The 16,407-nt window shown below is 41.0% G+C and overlaps 2 protein-coding genes across 2 annotated transcripts; one reads left to right on the plus strand and one right to left on the minus strand.

Moving 5' to 3' along the window:
- The first annotated feature begins 2,433 nt into the window (after nt 1-2,433).
- On the plus strand, nt 2,434-6,483 carry LOC114746976 (cation/H(+) antiporter 4-like). The gene is made up of 4 exons (XM_028935251.1): nt 2,434-2,655; nt 2,755-3,771; nt 3,889-4,997; nt 5,934-6,483. Exons 1-4 carry the CDS (start codon nt 2,434-2,436, stop codon nt 6,481-6,483), a joined length of 2,898 nt encoding a protein of 965 aa, XP_028791084.1.
- A 7,487-nt stretch (nt 6,484-13,970) lies between these two features.
- On the minus strand, nt 13,971-15,784 carry LOC114746978 (ethylene-responsive transcription factor CRF3-like). Its single transcript, XM_028935253.1, has one exon. It carries the CDS (start codon nt 15,291-15,293, stop codon nt 14,247-14,249), a length of 1,047 nt encoding a protein of 348 aa, XP_028791086.1. The 5' UTR covers nt 15,294-15,784; the 3' UTR covers nt 13,971-14,246.
- Nucleotides 15,785-16,407: the final 623 nt, after the last annotated feature.

Below are 16,407 nucleotides of genomic sequence, written 5' to 3' on the forward strand. Positions count from 1 at the left end.
GATGTGATGCAATTTTATTTGTGATTTTTTTTTTATAATTTTATCTGTAATCTTTATATATATATATATATATATATATATATATATATATATATATATATGCGCGCTTAGAAATGGATAAGACCGCAATATAATTAAAAAAAGACTATAGGTAAAATTGCCCAAAAATCATAAATAAAACTGCTCAACTAAAAGGATATAAAATCATAAATAAAATTGCGCATCTCTCTTTTTTATATTATTCAGATCTTAATGTTGTTTCAAAGTAAAATTTTTAAAACTTTTTAATTGAATGGAATGAAATTAACTGATGAATATTATGTTTTTAATTTTCTGACCATATGAATTTGTAAAAAGAAAATATTTATACTATGTTTTTCATTTGTTTTTTGCCCAATGCATTAAATTTCTTATATTTATTGTGCAAAATCCTTCAATTACATAAAACTATGCGTCCTATTTTTCGCATATGAGTTTATAGTTTAGTGATATATAATATTTTAAAAATAAGATACTCCTCCGGTCCTTATTATAAGACCCTATTTGACTTTTTATTTGGTCCTAATTATAAGACCCCAATCCATTTTGTCTCTTATATTTATGTATTTTTTTCCAAGATAATCCTTCTAATAATGATAGTTTTAACCAATATACTTAATTAGCAAGGATATTTTAGGAATGACAACACTTATTTATTATAAATAACCAACTTAACTTACTTCTTTAATCTCTTCAAATAAGTCAATTGGGTCTTATAATTAGGACCGGAGGAGTATATTGTTATATATAATTAAAAAATTTGACAGAATATAAAAAATTTGATTTAAGTATGGTTCAAATATTTATTATGTTTTTTAAAATTATGCCTGTTGAAAGTCTAATTAATTAGAAGGTACTTTTGAAGTCACGAAGCATCAATCCAAACGTAACATCAATATATTGGGATCTCGTTACCTCTAATTTGTTTTTTTGGCCAAGTATCTCTCACCTCTAATGGAATGAAACTAACAAAAAGAACTGCAATCTCCCCCAAAAAAACTACCGACCCTGGGCTGAAATTTTCTGCAGAGATTTTTTTCCCAATTTTTCGTTTAAAATCCTGGGATGAACGAAAGGCGAAATTTCATGAACTCCCGTTTTAGCGGAATGAGGAGATACGGGGGTGGAAAGCCAACCACGTGGAAGAAGAAAGTTGCGCCGCCTCAGTGCCTAACCCCCACACCCACACTGAGTGCCCAAAAAAAAAAAAAACCACGCACCCCCACCAATGCTAGACACGCGTCACAATTCTAAACCAATTCTCTTGCGCTGTAATTCATCCTATAATTTTCAATTTGTTTTATTAACTTTCTGTTAAAAGTACTAAAGACATGGAAGAAAATTGCACAACACTTCCTACTAAAATTTAAAATATACTAAAAGCATCTTATATTATTTTTACAGCTCTCAGTTGTCTCTTACGGTAATTTATCTTTTAGGTTACATGAAACGAAGTAGTGAGAGAGAGAGATGGGTTGTTAGTTTATATTTACTACTATTTCTAATTTTTAATATAAAATATAATTTGACTTTTAATTTGATTCTAAATATAATACATAAATTTATATTGTCTTCAATATTTATCCATTTTTTCTTCAAGTAATCCCTATTATAGTTATATATGTTAAGGAGTTACTATCAATTTGTAACTCAAACACATATGATTAATAATGGCATTTAAAAAAAATCTATTTATTACAAATAACTAACTTAACTAACTTTTTTAATCTTCCCAAAATAGTCAACTGAGTCTTATATCAAAGAGTGAAGGTAGTATTTGTTTGCCCCGAGTTCTATATTTATCATTTATTTCTATCCATATGCACGTATGTAAATATGGGTTGCATTATAAATCTGCAACATAAAACATATAATTAGAAAACTTTAAATTTAAGCTTTTAATTGTAATAATAATTATTCTGAAATATAGCCGATGCATTTTATGATATGCAAGTTCTCTCATACAAATTATCTATCTAGCTATTATGTTTGATAACATTTCGTGCGTGGACGATGCTCCTAAATTAAAAACGAGAGGGAGGGAGAGGAATATACAGCACTTTCATGTTATTTTGAGAACGAATTGTACAGTAATTTTCAATTGTCATCCAAATTTTATCTAGAAGCACGCATGATTAGTCTGTCATCGCCAGTAATTCAAACAGAGTCAACACAGTTATCATTATCTAAAATTATCAGAAACTGGTAACTGAATGAAACTGATATACTGACAGATTCGCACATTAATTAAAAACAAACAAAACACGATGCGATTTATATGTGTTGGAAAGGAAGTTTCAATAAAATTTCTCCTTTTGTTTATTTCTCAGCACGGGATCCATATTCCTTCTCCCTAATTGCCGCAACAACAGCCGGGGATAATCCTAGACAGGCATGTCGCCGGAGAATAATGGCACAACAGTGTACAAAAGAACCTGCATGATTCTACCGCCCCAGACGAGTTCCAGGGGCGTGTGGGTAGGCCATCAAGGCGAATTCATCCATAGCCCCCTGCCAACTCTGGAGATGCAAATGTTCATCATTTATCTTGGGACTCTCTTCTTCCACAGCCTTCTCACTCATTTAAGATTCCCTAGATTTACTTCCATGATCATCGTAAGCACTCTTGTCATCATCTCTATCTCTTCCGACTCTCCTGAATTTCATTTAGCTTTTTCTTAAAATTAACAGGTTATCTGAATGACTAATCCGCAGATAGGCTTAATCCTGGGAAATGCCTTCGGCAAAACTGGTGAGAAGATTTTGTTCCCCTTTGATTCGCAAGAAACCTTGGGATTAATCTCAGTGTTTGGTTACATCATGTTCCTCTTCTATATTGGAGTCAAGACGGACATAAGCGTGGTTCATAAAACAGGAAGGAAGGCCATGAATGTCGGAGCTGTTGCCATATTGGCTCCGTTTGCCTGCGGCATGCTGGCCCAATATTACGTGTCCTCAAAATTCTTGGAACCCAATCAGTATGCAAAGCTCCCATTCATCATTATCATATGTTCTATCGCGCCCTTCCCAGTCATATCCTCCGTGCTGAGTGATCTGAAGATCTTGAATTCGGAGTTGGGACGAGTAGGGCTGTCGTCAGCATTAGTGAGCGAGACGCTTGGTATATCATTGTCCTTCGTGGTTAGCTTCTGCAACAACATGATGGTCGTAGGAAAACTGAGAGCCTTGGCAGATATGGGAGCTGCCGTGTTGTTCATTCTTTTTCTCGTGTTCATCCTTCGCCCCTCAATGTTTTGGATCATAAGAAGGACACCGGACGGATGTCCGGTTAATGATCATTACGTTTATTGCATACTTATAGTGGCTCTGTTATCATCCTACGCCTCCCATCATTTCAATTTCTTGGCTCTCTTTTGGCCTTATATCCTGGGTTTGGCCATCCCTGAAGGGCCTCCACTGGGGACTGCCATTATCAAGAAGCTCGACGCCTTTGTGACTGGTGTTTTGATGCCGCTCTTCGTGACTACATGCGCAGTGAGGGTGGATCTCCAGCAATTCATGAACTGTAGGAGGCCGGATGGAAAACTTGACACCTTCATGCTACAAGTGTTCCTCCTCGTTGTTATAACTCTCCTTGCCAAATTGGTTTCCTGCTTCTTGTTTGCCTTGTACTGTAAAATGCCCTGGAAAGACGCCATGACTCTCTCACTCACTATGAGCTGTAAGGGCATTGTCGAAATGGCCACATGCTCCTTCATCAGAGACATCATGGTGCGTAACTTATTCTGCCTGGTTGATTCCTGAAACTTCCTCGATCAAATGTCAAATTTTGGAGTAACTGAGTTTTTTTTTCTTTTGTTTATTTTGGGGAAAATCTGAATCATGCAGGGCTTACCGGATAACGTCTTCTCTTTCTTGATGCTGTGCATGGTCATGAACGCAACGATCATGCCGATCCTGATAAGTTATATGTACGATCCTTCAAAGAAATACGCGGGTTACACGAAGAGGAATATCGAGGATCTAAGAAGCAACTCAGAGTTTCGAGTGTTGACTTGCATTCACAGATCCGAAAATATTCCAGTAGCAATCAACCTTCTGGAGGCAATATACCCGACCAAAGAAGAGCCGCTCGGCGTCTTTGTACTTCAGCTCATAGAACTAATAGGCAGAGCGACCCCTGTTTTCATATGCCACCAGTTGCAGAACAAGCCCAAAACCAGGAGCACCTTCATCGACAACGTTATCCATGCTTTCGAGAGCTTTGAGCAAGAGTTCAACGGGGCATTAGCTGTGAATGTCTTCTCGGCGGTATCGCCAGCGGAGATGATGAACGACGACATTTGCAATTTGGCACTAGATAAGCTGACCTCCCTTATAGTGCTCCCATTTCACCAAAAATGGTCCTCAGACGGCAACAGCATCGAGCTAGATGACAAATCCATAAGAGATTTGAACCTTAGCGTGCTGGACAGAGCACCCTGCTCGGTGGGAATCTTAATAGAGAGAGCACAAATGTCACACGTATTCTCGCCGGAGACACCCTACTCGGTGTGCTTGATATTCATAGGGGGGAGAGATGACAGGGAAGCGTTTCATATGGCAAAGAGAATGACGAAGAACCCAAACGTGAGGCTGACAGTGATAAGATTCAACGGCGAAGAAGAGAGAAAGGATATCAAAGACTGGAACAGGATGCTGGAGGCAGAGATACTGGAGGAGGTAAGGGTGAAGCAAAAGATAGGGGGAGCAAGCGTGAAGTACAGAGAAGAGAGGGTGAAAGATGGGCCAGAGACGGCACTAATAGTGAGGTCGTTGGTGTATGAGTATGATCTGATAATAGTTGGCAGGAGAGATGGAATAGAGAGTCCACAGACTTCAGGACTGTTGCAATGGAGCGAGTATCCTGAACTTGGGGTCCTTGGGGATCTGCTTGCTTATATACCTGGTAGAGCTTCTATCTTTATCATTCAGCAGCAAAGAATGGCTTCCGACTTGTAAAATTTATAAGCGACTGCACTCTGCCGGCCAAAGCAGTGAGCAGTGTTTTGTTATTAGACCTGTGAATTGAATGCTGCGTTGCAAAAACTTGACGTGATCACGTTATGATCTCCAGAGCTCCCTCACTGAGAGCCTGGGACGTGGACATTCATTTCTCTCACAATTTTCTTAAATTGGACAAAATGATACATCTGCTCTTGCTCAGAATCAGTTTCAATGCTAACCAAAGTCCAAAGAGTAGCACCTAGATGTATCATACCTCCACATCTAATTTAAAGTAAAGATGATTTCTCAAATGTCAATTTTTCAAAAAAAAAAACAGATTTTTTTACTTAAAATCATTAATTAAAGATTTCAAATATGGACGAATGAAATTGTATTTAAATGGTGCAGATAATATATTTGGGATATCAATTTTATATTTTTCTATAGGAGAATCACAATGAGATCTTTCAAAAGAAAAAAAATTACAAAACAACTCTCAAAAGTTGTAATTGTCTATTCTAAAACTTGTCATTACTCATTACAAACTCCTTCAATTTTTATTAGGACTTTTTAAGAATTATTTTTTGGGACTTTATTGTAATTTTTTCTATATTGATTATTGATACGCTGTAACTTTTCTTACTTAAAATCATTAGTTAAAAGGACATATTTCCAACTATAAAAATCAGTTTCAGTATTCATCACTGTGATGAACATTCTAAATTTATCAAATCTTGATCATTAAGATTTCATTTGAATGGTGCAGATTTTAAAATGAATTAATTATTTAAAAAAAAATAATGGTTGAAAGATTATCTTTATTTATATTATATATCTCTTAAAATAATTATCTTAAACAAATAAAAATAAAAAAATTAATTAAATCTGGACTATCCATAGATGGTCTAAATCTGATGCCGTAACTGGTTTCCCAACGATGGGCTTAGTCAACCCGAACCCTCAGATGATGAATGCTTGGAAGTGTACGAGACGTCACGTGGCATGCTCGCGATCGCCCTGCCCGGGACGTTCCCGAATCTGGGCCGTTTCAAGATCCAACTGATTGGGTTCTTCATGATGTCGTTTTTCATGTTTGTGGTAAGTGTGAAATACAACGCCATGAAGAATAACATAGACTTGTTCGCTCTGCTGTATGGGCTCGCGTTTTCTTTCACTAACTCCAGGCCGAACAGCACGACGTTCTTGCTGCCGACAGAGCTGTTTCCGACGCGGGTGAGGTCCACGTGTCACGTGCTGAGCGTGGCAAAAGCCGACGCGATTGTGGCGGCTTTCGGCCTACAGAATTTCACGCAAGGTGAGGACACGGGGAAGATAAAGAAAGACGATGAAGATACTGGCGGTGACCAACTTAAAGGGCGGTCTCTTGAGGAAATCTCCGGAGAGGACGGGAAAGAAGCCGAACCCACTCTATCGCCAAACGCCAGTGGGGTCACTCGCGAGCAGGGATCTCACTCCGAGACTTTGGCCAAGGATTGATCCGTCGGCTTCATTCTTTTTTTTTTGGTCAGACCGTCGGCTTCATTCATAAGAAAGGGCCGCACATAAATCAATTAGTCAGACCATCCAAGTGACAGTCTCTCGTGATTCCAATGATGTGGCCTTAATTACGCAACAGTTTCGGAATGACCTTAATATAATTATGCTGGAAATATATTAATATTGACGTTTCGCAAATAAGGGCTGCCCCGGAATTTGGATCCCATCCTGTAATTTGAATTTTGATCATTTTCATATTCCTTCTCCGTACAGCTCTCCGTACTCGGTCTCCTTCGTCCAGTTGATTCAACGACCCCATATTCATCCGCGTATATATAGATCCTCCTCTTTAGCACTAACTTTGGTCCCAAGGAGGAGAGCAATTAAAATTACAACACACAATTCAAATGCGATACAGAAAGATATGATCCAGAGGGCCAAAGATCAAGAATTTATGTGATGATAAATAATTTCTTACCGCTTTGTTATTATTAAATCAAAACTCATTATAACCTCATCATGTTATACTTTGAAAAATAAAAACAAACTAAGGGAATAAAAGCTGTCCTTATTACCATACAGGGCGGTCAGGAGATGGATGCCATTTGAATTCATGGTCTGTTGGTTGATCATCAGTGATCAATCCGGCATCGGAAGGATGATGGGAGGCATTTTGGGCCTGAGATGTGTAAGGATCTCAGTAAGTCCACTGGCAATAAGACCGAAATATTGCATGGACCCCCAAAATGAGAAGGCCACAACTTTGTGGACAGGGACAGATCTGAGTAGCTGGCCCGTAAGCCACATGAAAGAGTGTGGAGCATTTTGCTTGGGAAACCATGAAATCATTGAAAACGAAGCTATGTATAAAGCCAAGGGACTAAATGGATTTGGACAAACCACAGCAGGTTTGTAATAATTGGTAAGCAATAATGAAAATGTGAAGCGTGAACACTTGTAAAATGCATAAAAGCTTAGTTGAGCAGAGTGAAGCAGGATAGATAGAAGGCGAAGGAAGCAGGAGAATCATGAAAAATGGGCCACCTCCGATCCAACAAGATCTGGACGCCTTAACCGAAACACGAGTTCGTTTGTGTCAATCAAGCAGGGACCACAAGCGTTGAAATTAAAACGCAACTGGGGTCACACATGCCTTCATGATCGATTATCATTACTTGATCAAAAGATGGGATTAATGTCGGAAAGTTTTGGTCATCTCTCTTGTCTTTCATAACCTTTTGACTATGCAAGGCAAACCGCTGAGTTGTAAAAGCACGAAGCACATGTCAACACGCATAGTTATCTACTTCACTCGCTTGCCATTGGATGCCCGGTGCATGCACGTACCACTACGTTTCAAAAATCACTTTTCCCTGTCTTCTCATCCTTTTATTCCAAAGGTCATCGATGTTTTCTGTTCCAGTGGAGGTTTTATGTTCGGCCGCATTTTAACTGCCCTTTTCTTTTTTCCCGAAAAAAAAAATCTCTTTCTACTTCATCCAACATTATTTATATGTCGAAATCACATTTGATTCATCCGATGATGCATATATTGGAGACCTGAATTACAGATAGTGGGAGCGCGTGGAGGGTCTCAGGTTTTGGTCGGTCTGCCATCACATGAACCTTCAAATCAACGCCTCAACCACTCCCAAACCCTGTCGGCGGCTGATGTTGACTCCCAGATTCTGCCACGTGTCTGCTGATGATCGCCATGCGACTCACCCCCTCACTGCCGCGTCGACGCCCCTCTTATAGTGCGGCAATTCTTTTCTGGGCTGATTATAATGTGGGAATTGAATTGCAACCACTACAGAAATCCCATGCGTATTTCACGTGCTCCTGTCTTCCTCCATTTGTTCATCGATCGGAATGCACTTACATAACATTACACACGCTCCATGGGATAAAAGTATTCGATCTGTTCAGAGGAAGAGAGAGAATCGGTTTCATATCTTTATTTCGCTAAAAAAAGCATTAAAAAAAAAGAAGAAAAGAACATGGAGGAGATTTCGTGGGTCCCAACAGAATCGCGGGGGACTTTTGGAGGGGATTTCATACAATCCAAGCCAACACGTGGACAAGCAGTGTCCGCCAAGTTGTTGTTGTTAATGAAGGCAGTGTTTGGATTTGGAAGAAAAAGAGCGTAGCAAATTGCAGCAGCTGGTATGTAGTGAATGATGCTGCTGGAGAGCAGGGGCGCGTGGGGGACCAACCTACGTGAGCCGGTGATCTCACAAGGGATGAGGAAGCCCAGTCTTTATCTTTAATTATTCTATCATTTGGCACATTCTCGTTTTGTTCTCTCGTGCTCACTCGTTGTGTTGATGCAAAGATAATCCGGGCCGCCACTGTATATATAATCCAATAATACTATATTAATCTTGAATTCTTTATAGGCTGATGAATAGCAATCAGTGAAGGACACATATGTCGTTCAAACCAGAATATATCTCAAACCTTGTCAAAATGTGTCTAGTAGGAAGAGGAGCGAGGGTGTATATGTTGTTTGTGGCATGCATGGTTTTGAGAATATATAGGTCATGTTAAACGTTAACCTATACATTGACATTACTTGGTTTTTGAAGAAAGGATGGATTGAAAGCATATGAGAAAGAGACACGACACGGGAGGGCAGGGGGGACCAACCGAAATTTGTCCTGAAACGTCACAAGGGGTGGCTGAGACGGAGGCATAAAACACCAGCATTTAGCAGCTCAATGTTGTCTTTGTTCACTCAATTTCTTCTCAGCTCTGTCACTGAACACGGCAGTGTGTCTACGTGTGTGCAAGTTGGCTTGGATTGATTTCATTTGGATCGTAATTTTACTGAACAAAACTGCATTTAAAAGCCTGCAAATGGGCGTCGTTTGCAGTCGTCTACTGCTACAAGTGGCCTGCTGTCCCTTTTAGATTGCATCAACTATAAGCCACCGTACCATTTCAATTGTATATTTCAGAGAAACTTTGTAATTACCACAAATGAGATTATCGGTCTTTGCTGCACGCATGAGTGAACAAGTACCTTTTAAAAGCTAACAGCTGAACACGGTTCGTACCCTACACTGCGCTCTTCCCTTTAGCCTATTTGCTCCTAGACTAGCAGTATTTAATGTAGTTTTGGCAGTTTTTTAATGTGCGAGGCTGTCTTGATATGTTCATCAGTGTAATTCATTGAGGCTTATGAGCTTCAAAATACGCGGCAACCACTACTGTCTGTTTGCCCAGTAGCAGAAATGTGATTTCTCTATCGAGACTCAGCCTGCCAGCTAGTACATATAATTATAGCGTTACTCTTCTTTGTTGTTCTTGTTACCGTTGTTGGCATTTTCTCATGGTATGCGCATAATTCAAAATATCGTCATCACCGTCATCAGTCGGTCACGGTGTAGCCCAACAAGGAATGAGAAGCCGTTCTGAAACCAAAAATGCCGGGGGTATTATTTATTGAAATAGTTAATTAATTAATTTATTGTTTGGAGGGGGCATGGGCGAGAAAAAGAACAGTGTCCTATATATTTAGTAAGCACTACAGGTGCGTGCTTCTGCACAGCAATTGGAACAGAGGGCCAGAAACGCTTTAATAATCAGCATCGGACTAATCGGACGGTGAGGGGATTAGGAGCATTATCGCTGAGGATGGGATGGGATGGGATGGGTGGATGGCTAGTTAATAAAGGTAAAAACAAAAGGGGTCGTTGTTACAAATTTAATAGTTCACCAAAAACATCAACTCCTAATTCAATAACCAGCAAACCCCTTTTCTTCTGAAGTGTTGGGGTAAAGCTTTTCATGGCACCCAACTTCCGCCAAGGTGCCGCAGTTATAAGAAGTAAAAGTGAAAACCAACCGAGACAGAGACAGAGACAGAGGCAGAGCAGTACAAAATCTGGCGGACACAGAGTAAATTGAGGTAAGCGGTGAACTTATTTAAAACGTCACTTAACGTGAAATGGGAGACATTACGGTGAAACCAGGACAGGAAAAATAATAATAATAATAATGAGAATTATATATGATTTTATTTTAAAACGAGGGCAATGATAGAGTTATGATTTGGAGCAGGTTGTTGTCGTGCATATGGCTAGGCGCAATAGTGTTGACAGTGGACTAAGCACTGCGAGTAGTACATGATAAGGAGAGGGCCTTAAGCTGCGCCATAACTTGCTGCTTTCTGAAAACATAAATGAAGTTTCTGTGCCCCTTTTACTTACCCGGCTGCCCTTTACTTATTGAGACCAACAAGCTCTCCTACTTTTCTATTTAATGACTTTAATTTTAGAAATGTTTAGTACTACTTCTGGTTCTTAATATAAGATCTTGTTTGATTTTTATTTTGGTCCTAAATAAAAGACTCCAATTCACTTTATTTCTCATATTTATGTATTTTTTCCCAAAGTAATCCTTCTAACAATGATAGTTTTAGCCAGTATACTTGATTAATAAGGATATTTTAGGAAAGAAAATACCTTTTTATTACAAATAACTAACTTAACTTCTTTCCTTAATATTATCAAATTAGTCAACTAGTTCTTATAATTAGGACCGGAGATAGTACCATATCAAGGCCATCTAATTTTGACTTTATTTTGTAAATTCATTTATTAAATGCTGTGTTGGGCTCATACAGTAATAGCCTGTTTGGTTAATTGAATGTGCAGAAATGAAATGGAATGTAATGCAATATGCATTGCATGACGGTGTTTGGTTCGCTGTACAATGGAATTTAATTTTTTAATTCAATTAAATATAAGTAAGAGTGCAAGAACAAAAATATCCCTAGCAGAGAAAACTCTCTTCCAGTCACCCAACGCCCTCCCCCCCTGTCCATTGTCGGCCGAGAACAAAATAACAATCATGGCTTTAGATTTTGAATAGGAAAAATTTTGGGTTTGAATCTAGAAGAGCAATCGTGGTCTTCAAATTCGAGCGAGTTCTTTTTGGATAAGAAATACGCAAGGACGATGTGGTTCTACTTTAGACTATAAGATGTAGCCAATGGTGGCTGTCGGCGGTGAGGAGAAGCATGCAAGCAAAGATTGTTTTCGATGTGATTCGAAAGATGAAGCCACACCATGACGAGGATGAAGGGTAGAAAAGTCAAGAGTGGATTCTGAGCAGTGGTAATGGGGATTGCATAAGTTTTTGAATGTAATCCGTATTACTGAATTTGAGAATATAATGCCCATTACATTGTTTTGGACCAACCAAACATTAGAAATGCAGGGATGCATTAGGATTACATGTAATTTCCATTCACGTGGTCCAATCAAACAGGCAATAACAGTTTGATTGGAACGCTAAAACAAGCAGGCCCTTAATATAACAGGGATGTGATTGCTATTGGCAGTTGCTGTTAGCATTGTGGATGGAAAAGAATGAAGTGGCAGGGTGAATTGAGAAAGCATGTAGAGGATACGAATTCCACAACCAGGAAAAGGGTCACGGGGAATACAGGGCTATAAATACAGATATGCATAACAAGCGGGTGACAGCTACATAATTTGTGGAATGTGGAGAAACGTATGGTCAACAATTATGAGAGGGTCATTTTCTAAATATTTCTCTTTTCCCCACGTCGCGTGTTCTTCTGTCTTTTTCTCCCTTGGCCTGCCACACTGTAATTTCCGTACACCTTGGCCCCCCGGCCGCTCCCGCTCTCCTCCCTACCCTCACCAAATTAATTAAACACATCAAATTCGAGAGACTCCACTATGCGGGATCTCATCACTATTTGGGGTTTTAGTTCAAACCAAACTGATGAGAGAATATTTGTTCCAGCTCAAGAAAGGGATACATATATATAAACCTTATGTTTCTTGCGAACCAGAGGCTGGTGATGATCAAAGAAATTGGGGTAAAAGAGGAGCGAGGAAATTAAAGTGAGCGTGCAGTGAGGGGATCCAACGTGCTGGGGAGGGGAACCGAAGGGAGTAGAGACACATTAGACAAGTAGGTGCGTGTGGAATATGAAAAGGCAACGACTTTGAGAGCGTGTAGAAACGGGGAGGGCAGGGGCATGAATGAGACTGGCGGGGGACCCGAGGAGCAGGAACGTGGCCTTTTCACATAGGGTGCAACTGGGCGAGGTGACAAAACCGAAACACTGCATGGATGACACAGCATGTGCCCACCTTCAAACATTTTGGCAAAGGCCTCATCACTCCCTACGCCCACCTAATTTCTCACCACTTTCTTTTTCTCGTCTTCGTCTCCGTTCTCCCACGCTTTCCTCGCCACTTAATTGATGTAAAATTTGGAAGGATGTAAATTCAGAGGAATGATTGAACCGTTGCCAGCAACAGCGGGGGGGTTCCCAGGAATCTTCACCTGCATACACTCATAGATGTCAATATCAAGTTTCCCCTTTGCCCCCATTCCACACGATAGCCGGTGGTTTTGTGTTTTCCCAATTAATTCTACACAGTACACACCTAATTCATGAACATCATGCTAAGTCAATATATATAACACTAGAGGGGAAGGTCCACACAAAAAAAAAAAAAAAAACAGAGAGAGAGAGAAAGACACGAAGAGATAATTGCTTCGCATGGTTCGCATACAAACCCCTCAACGTATTTGATTCACATTTTCTTCTTGGCGCTGACCGATTGTACGCCGACTGTTGAAAATAAAACATATAACTAAGGTATCTTAATAATTGGATTTAAGACAGTAATAAATGTCGTTTATGATGGAAATTTAGAAATCGCACCCCATACTGGAAAAAGCAATAAAATCAAGGAGACAAACTTTCCAACAGTCGAAAGTCCAGCGAGTTGGACGGACAATATATCTGTTTCAGTTGAATTTTCAATGCACCTGCGACACGTGGTTTTGGGATGGACCCAAAATAAAATCGCCGTTTATGGAGGGTGACACTGGAGGCAGGTTGATAAACTTTGGATATAAAATCGCCGTTACTGATAGAAATTAAGATTGTAAGAGAAGAAAAATGACTACTTGGGATCAAAGATATAAAATCGCATGAATATTAGTGAGCTAATCAGGAGTGGGATTATATTGAGGATGAGGAGATAAATATAAAATTAAGAGCGGGCAAACATTAGTGAACGAGAATGGATTATATATGGAGAGAGTGGTGAAATATGGGGGTGAGAAATATATATAATAAAGTGGAGCGGCAGAGATGCCAACGTAAAAAGGGTCTTCGGCGGGTGGTTGTGCTTATAGGGCGTGGTTTTGGTCCTCGTTTTCCCATTACCAGTTGCAAAACTCTGCCCATTCACATCGCCCTCCCCGTCCTCCGCAATCTACGCCTCCTCCTTTTTTTCAAAAAAAAAAAAAATTGTGTCACATATTTATCTCGTTTTTATTTATTCACAACCGCAGTCACAATCGCAATACAAATTCAGACTCTGTTTCAATTCTTTTTCCCAAGTCCCAGGGAATCTCCAACCGATACACTAATTACTAAATTCTGACGGCGTTTAGCTTAATGGTCCTGTGCGCAAAAGGAAACAACGTAGCCCGACAAAAATACTTCCATGAGTCCATATTACATCTGGGGGTCATATCTTACATTCTCCAACAGCCCTGATTATTAGGCATCACTCAAGTAATTTTAACAAAATCTGGCCGCGACGAACTTGGGAAAAAAAAAAGAAAAGAAACTCATATTTTGTAGGAAAACGAAAAAATAAAGCAACGGATTCTGCCACCGGAACAAAATCTGCGGAGTGAGTCAGCAGGGGGAGGACGGCGGCAGGGGGTAAGTGTGTGAGAGAGTGACAGTGTCAGTCTCAGAGCGCCACCAGAGGATCTGACCCCAACAAAATGTCTTGAAAGAAATCGTCCACCTGGCACATCCCTGATGGCGAGTACATTCTCTCCCAATCTGTCTCCCCCGCGCTTCCAATCTCCTCCGCCATAACCCGCGCAGTTGTTTCGCAGTACAACGGCGACGGTTCTTCCCACATCACCGGGGAGTATTCTGGCGTTTCAAAATTCATCAGCACATCATCCCACACCGGCATCTCTATCCTCCAATATTCCTCCTCCTCCCACAACCTCCTTTGACTTGTTTCCCCTTCACACTCCCCAGACGGCTCTTCCCCTGTTTCTTCTCTTTCTGCCTCTGCTACGCATGGTTCCGTAGCCTTTCCCGGCTCTGCTTCCTCGGTCGAATTGCTCCTGAATTGAAGCACCGATGTCGGGGAACAAAGATTATGAGACTCCTCTCCCGAATCGTATCCCGAACCGGATGCTTCTGACTGCACTGAAACTTTCAGTTCCGGCTTCACGGTCACTTCTACTTCTTCCCCCTCGGCCTTCTCCCTCGCCGGTGGGGTAGCAAAGTTCGTCAAAGCATCGGGACCTCGCAGCTTAATCGCCGCGTTGTCGTACACCATGGCTGCTTCTTCTGCCGTATCATACGTCCCCAACCAGAGCCGTACTCGTCTCGCTGGATCTCGAATCTCCGCCGCCCATTTCCCCCATGGTCTTTGCCGCACGCCTCGGAACTTCCTGCCGTTATTGGCCGTGGAAACCTTTGCCGGCCGACGGCAAGCAGCGGTGCTCCCGGCGGGCCTCTTCCGGGCATTGTTGAGGAGGGCCCCGTTTCTCGCGCTAGTTTCGATGTCAATCTGGTTCACATACCGCTTCACTCTGGGTCGACCCAGAAACTCTCCTTCCTCGTCGCTGGAGGAGTCTGTGGCATCCGGATCAGTTACGGATATCCGTACGACTCGGGGCTCTGTGGGATTGCTCAAATCAGAGCCCTTGGGCCTCGCGAGCTTCTTGGTAACACTGTGATGCACTGTGTATTTGCATAGGATGCTTTGCTCCATGATTTTTGTGTTTCTGTGCTGTGGCAAACAAGAGTCAAATGTTGGCGAAACAAATAGGGGCCGACCTCAGGAATGAAAAGAGAATCGTGAAGAAGAAGATAGAAGCTTTAATTCATGATGAGCACTCCAAAGGTATTATGCTCAGAAATCGGCCAAAAAGACGTGCAAAGGTGGGCGTGGGAAGGACAAAAGCTACAGAAATAGTATTAAAAATGGAGATGGTAAAGCGAGAGAGTGATAGGAATAAAGAGAAAAGAGGAGCTTTTTCACATCATGGGCGGAGGAAGATGACGCCGGAGGTTCCTCAAAATTCGAAGGCGGAGTGAAAGGGCTTAAATGGTTCAGCGACTATATATGGCCGACTCTTCCCTTGAAACTTCGCACGAGAATCAGGGCTAACGGGAGATATCTCGGGATTCAGAGCTGAGAAAATACAAGGAAAAAGTATGCAGATTCTTGGAGACTTAGTGGAGCTGGGTCGGCGAGTAAAACAAGCGCTTGGCGAAAAACACCTTAGGTGCCGTGGAGACCGGAGCACCGAAATCGCCCTTTTATAGGATCCAACATCCCAAATGAGGACGCTCGCAATATCAGACTATTATAATATAATATAATATTCATCATATTCTCTTTCTTTCTTTCGTGTCTCTCTAATGTGAGTATAAATAATAATAAACATAAATAATAGTAAAAGAACTGCCACCCCTTGGTTCGTTCGCTTCATTTTGAAATTGAAGGTGATTTTGTTGAGAAGAGAAGGAAGCGGGGTTGGGGAAATCTCTAGTCCGGTGATGGAGCAGGGGCGTTATGATACGACCAGCCGCATCCTTGCGATGGGGACACGTTGCTAGGACGGGGCCCATAGAAGAGATCTGGGCCAATGAGGCAGCATCCGACGGTGGCGAGCAATCATATGAATCCAACCTCGGACACCGTGATGACAGTCACGTGAGACCCAAGATACCCGGTCCCTTAAGGTTAGGGGGTCAAATCACTCTTTGACTAATCAAAAGCGGTAGTAATCTTTTCCTGATGGGGAGAGCATGGATGAATGAGATTCACTGGGATGTTTAGATCATTTAATATTTGGCGGCCGCTGAGGGCTAAGAAGTAC

Source organism: Neltuma alba, unplaced genomic scaffold (genome assembly GCF_004799145.2).
Source record: "Neltuma alba isolate B1F8T4 unplaced genomic scaffold, ASM479914v2 tig00005165_pilon, whole genome shotgun sequence".
In the NCBI taxonomy this organism is placed as follows: Eukaryota; Viridiplantae; Streptophyta; class Magnoliopsida; order Fabales; family Fabaceae; genus Neltuma; species Neltuma alba.